This window comes from Chrysochloris asiatica, unplaced genomic scaffold (assembly GCF_000296735.1).
Source record: "Chrysochloris asiatica unplaced genomic scaffold, ChrAsi1.0 scaffold00233, whole genome shotgun sequence".
Classification (NCBI taxonomy): domain Eukaryota; kingdom Metazoa; phylum Chordata; class Mammalia; order Afrosoricida; family Chrysochloridae; genus Chrysochloris; species Chrysochloris asiatica.
Window position 1 is genome coordinate 4,359,625 of NW_006408751.1, and position 4,631 is coordinate 4,364,255.

At 36.3% G+C, this 4,631-nt stretch overlaps 1 protein-coding gene across 1 annotated transcript in view; it reads right to left on the reverse strand.

Moving 5' to 3' along the window:
* The window catches only part of BCKDHB (branched chain keto acid dehydrogenase E1, beta polypeptide), a 343,203-nt gene that overhangs the window by 314,787 nt on the left and 23,785 nt on the right, over positions 1–4,631 (reverse strand). Inside the window, exon 3 of the mRNA XM_006873276.1 lies at positions 2,574–2,642. Within this exon, the coding sequence (XP_006873338.1) occupies positions 2,574–2,642 (69 nt within the window). The remainder of the gene's footprint in view (positions 1–2,573; positions 2,643–4,631) is intronic.

A 4,631-nucleotide genomic window follows, 5' to 3' on the forward strand; every position in this document is an offset into this window, starting at 1 on the left:
AAAGTCGAGGCTTGAATTTTTGCTCAGTTCCCTTAGCTTGAGAAATGCTGAGCATATTCCTTCCTTTTGCTGGTGCCCTCTAAAAGTACTAGGCCTTTCAAGTGACAGTTGGTCTCTCTGTGTTTTAACCCATTTTCTTTAAGAAAATCAGAAAACCCGAAATAGTTACAGGGAGACAAGGAAATCCTCTTCTTTTTTTTTGAGGCAGTAAGCCACCGTTTTGATGAGAGTGGGAAGGATAAATTCACTTAACAACATTCACTTAGTAAATACAGCCTGACACTATATTAGGAGTTAAGGGTGCACAGATGAAAAGCTCTGTTGCCTTTTAGAAACGGTCTGATATGGAAATCTGGGGGAGAAATAATTACAATACAACTTGCAAGATGTAAAAGATGTAATCTGAACAGCCATAAGGTAGTGCTTGAGGCTGCCTGGATGGTCAGGAAAAGGAGAAAGAAGAGTCTACCTGGTAACTGGACGAGGGAAAGAGTTGCAGATGACATGTGCAAAGGATGAGAGATGTCTGAAATTAAAAAAAAAACAACAACAAGGAGTTCATGGGAAATTTCCAGTAATTCAATATTAATTAAGAATAAAGTGAATGAGGTCAAGTAGTTGAGTAGGGCCCAGATCTGAGAGTTTTCTGAATTTCCAACCAAGAAATGTGTATTTTAGAATGATCACATATGTAACAAGTAGAGAACAAATTGGTGAGAGAATGAGCTACCAGAGGGTGACCATTAAGAAAAGTAATTAAATTATCCAGGCAGAGATGATTATGGGTCTAAACTATCAGGGTATTAAGAATGGGAAGAGAAATTCAAATTAGAGGCATCATCATTCAATAGTATTTGCTTCTATTCCCTCTGGTTTTTGTTTTGGGGGATGTACACAAAAACACCCAGGAATCATTTAAATAACAAAAGGGCACATTCTGCAAGCCAGCCTCCTGGCTGCCAGCCCACAGCCTTTTTCTTTCCATGAATCTAGACTCCTCAGCTGCTCTCTCTCTCCTTGCTCTCATCTCTGCCTCCATTTCCGGTGTCACTGCTTCTCTGAATAGTGCTCTTCTCTGAATAGCACATTCACTCGTGCTCTTCTCCCTTGTTGGTCCTAGGGTTCTCTGTTCCTGGACTGTAAGATCAACTACTCCCCAATTTTTGTTAAAAAAAACTTCTACCTTTACAGTTGTGACAGTCACAATTAGTCATGATAATTACTCACTACTAAATCATAAGAATCTTATACCCATCTCTTTTTACCAGACCCATCTAGACAAGATGAAAACTATTCAGTGAGGACTATATCTTCCCCCACACACTCTTAAACTAAACTCCCTCTTAAAACCTTGTAAGCCAGTCACTTTGAGCCTTTATGGACCCCTCATTTTAGGTAGCCAATGTCTAAGTTGCCCATCCCTAATTACCCTGTGTACAGACGGGATAGGATTTATACTTGATGTGACAACTCCTTCCCTCTCAGTTGGTATTTTGAGCTACAACATCCAAAAGTATAAGTCAAGTTCAACAAATTTTAGCAATTTATACTTCTTTTCCTTTATCAAAAATTGTTTTTTTGGTTTTTTTTAATCTTCCCTTAGTCGAGTTCTGATCATCGAGGCTATGTCAAATGGGTACAATCTGCAAGTTTGGGCGTTCTTCTGCATCTCTGCTCACTTCATATGTACAATTGACTCTTGATCATATTCTGTTTTTTAAAATTGTTGAACATCAACCATTTCATTTTGGTTCACATCAAACTGAGTTGAATAAAATGAGTAAAAGCAATAAACACAAATCAATCATATGTCAAACAAAAGACAAAGACAGACGGGATGAAACAGAAGAATCAAGTAGCAATATAATAAAAGACTAAATATGTTAACAAAAACCAATGAGCAGCCTTGAACATTGAATAAAGTTGTGAATAAAGAGAGAAAGCAATTAGACACCAAAGGTTCTTTGGGCAGATGAATGACATCATAAATAACACATTTTATAAAAATTATTTTGGAATCTATAATTATGTAATATGGACTAAATCAGAAAGACAATAGAGCTAGAACACATATAGAGATATCTAGGCCAAAGGATTCTATGTGTATCTGTGGAAATGAAAAGGATTTCATCTATAAAATAAGCATATGGTGAACAATGTAACGTACTCCTGGTGTGGTGTGTAGGATCAGCACTGACTGTGGGCCACAAGGTCAACAGTTCAAACCCACCAGCTGCACCTTGGAAACTCTATTCAGGGTCGCTATGAGTCAGAACTGACTCGACAGCACTTAACAACAACAACGACAGTTTAACAGGCATACCTTAAAGCCTGCAAAAGACAGAATCTGTGTAAGATGGAAACCTATCAGAGAAGGAAAATTTAAATATTTTACACTAAAAGGAACAATGAAAAAGTGATAGGACAGCACCCTGTCAAAGGTAGAAAACCTGCAAGACTAGATAAACCAAGGCAGTTTTATCAATTTCAATTCTCAGATGTCTTACTGTATTTTTAAGGTCTTTAAGTAAATTCTATAAGAATATTGTTCATATTTAAAGACATTCACTTACCATATTTGTCTCGCAAGCCAACGGTGCATCTAAAGACTCCACCAAAGGCAACATCTTCACCAAATATTACTGAAAAACAATGTTTAAAGAATATATTTTATTTAATAATCCCTAAAAAATGTTAACTTTGAGAAATAAGTAATATAAATATTTACATTTTAAATCACAAACAAAAATAGACCACAGAACTAGCTCAAGCTCTCTCAAACTCAACGTATTTGACTAGATAATTCTTTGTTGTGGCTTCTGTCTTGAGTATTATGTTTAGCCACATCTCTGGATTCTATCAACTGGATATTTACGCCTTACAAGTTGTGACAACCAAAAGTGTCTCCAGATATTGCTAAATGTCCCTGGGGTGAAGGGCTACAAAATTACTCCTTATTGAGAAAGAACCACTAATCTAGAATTTCATCTTGTTTTACCCATGAGGAAAATATGATGCCAGAGAAGATGCAAAGGGACTTGACTTGCCAAGTCAGAATGCTAGAAGCCAAAATATGGCTCATACTCCAGGTTCCTGAGTCTCAGGACATGAGTTTTCTTACATGCAGTATATAATCAGAGTCAGCCATCTGAAAAGCTGAAGGATTACTCGTATTGCATGGAGGGGGCTGCAATCATTGAGATGAAACAAAGCGTATGACTTGTTGAATATAAAGCTGATGATCTTGTCTATAAACCTTCACTCAATTCACAATAAAAAGTTAAAAAAAAAAAAAAAAGAGCTGAAGGAAGACCATTATATATACCTTGAGAGTTGAGAGGCAGCCACCTGAAAAGCTAATGGAAGACCAGCCTAAACTTAGGGAATAGTCATGGATAAAAAAATGACATAGATTGTGTGAAACAAAAAAGAAGCACATATAACTGGAATATAGTAAACAAGGCAAAGTATTGGCAAAATTGAAAAGATCTTCATAATAAGGCAAAAATAAAATTATGGATATTAAGAGATCTAAATTCTAGTCCCATAAAAGCAACTAACCTATTCTGTGAACCTCAAGAAAATAACTCAATTTCTCTGTTTCAAATTACTTAATTTTATAAATAAAAAACTAGATTGATCCTCCTTGGTTCATATTCTACACAAATCACATACAATTTGAGGAACTAGTTAGGAGCCAATGACAATTCATTTAAAATCAATTCAGTTAGTATATATAAAGTAAAAAAAAAAAAAAACACATTTATACTAATCACTGCTCAATTCATGAGTACTAAATTAGCCACAGTTTAGACTTTAAAACAAATTCAAAATATAAAAGTATTATTTTTTCTATTTGAAATTAAACTTCCACTGAGATATGCTGATAATTGTTATTTTTCAAAGATCTTTAATAACAAAGCAACTAAAAATTATCATTAATCAACTATACTAAGGGCATGAAACAGTTGGGAATACAATATAGCTTTCCTATATAGCTGACTCAACAGCACTTAACAACAACAACAATACAGCCCAGGTATGCAAACTTGGGTTTAGTCAGGCACCACAGTTGTTGTTGTTAAGTGCCGTCGAGTCAGTTCCGACCCATAGCGACCCTGTACAGGGTTTCCAAGGGTGTAAATCCTTACGGGAGTAGAAAGCCTCATCTTTCTCCCGCGGAGTGGCTGGTAGTTTCACCACAGTACTGAATATAAATACAGGTACTCTCATATTTAAATATAGATACATTTTTGTTGTTGTTGTTGTGTGCCGTGGAGTCGGTTCCGACTCACAGTGACCCTGTACAGGGTTTCCAAGACTGTAAATCTTTAAAGGAGCAGAAAGCCTCATCTTTCTCCCGCATAACAGCTGGTAGTTTCAAACTGCTGACCCTGAGGTTAGCAGCCCGATTTGTAAGCACTACGCTACCAGAGCTACTTTATATATGTATATAGGGGGAAATAAGAGAGAAAGAGACCTGGTATGGTGCTCCTTTATATATGTATATAGGGGGAAAAAAGAGAGAGAGAGACCTGGTATGGTGCTCCTTTATATATGTATATAGGGGGATAAAAGAGAGAGAGAGACCTGGTATGGTGCTCCTTTATATATGTATATAGGGGGAAAAA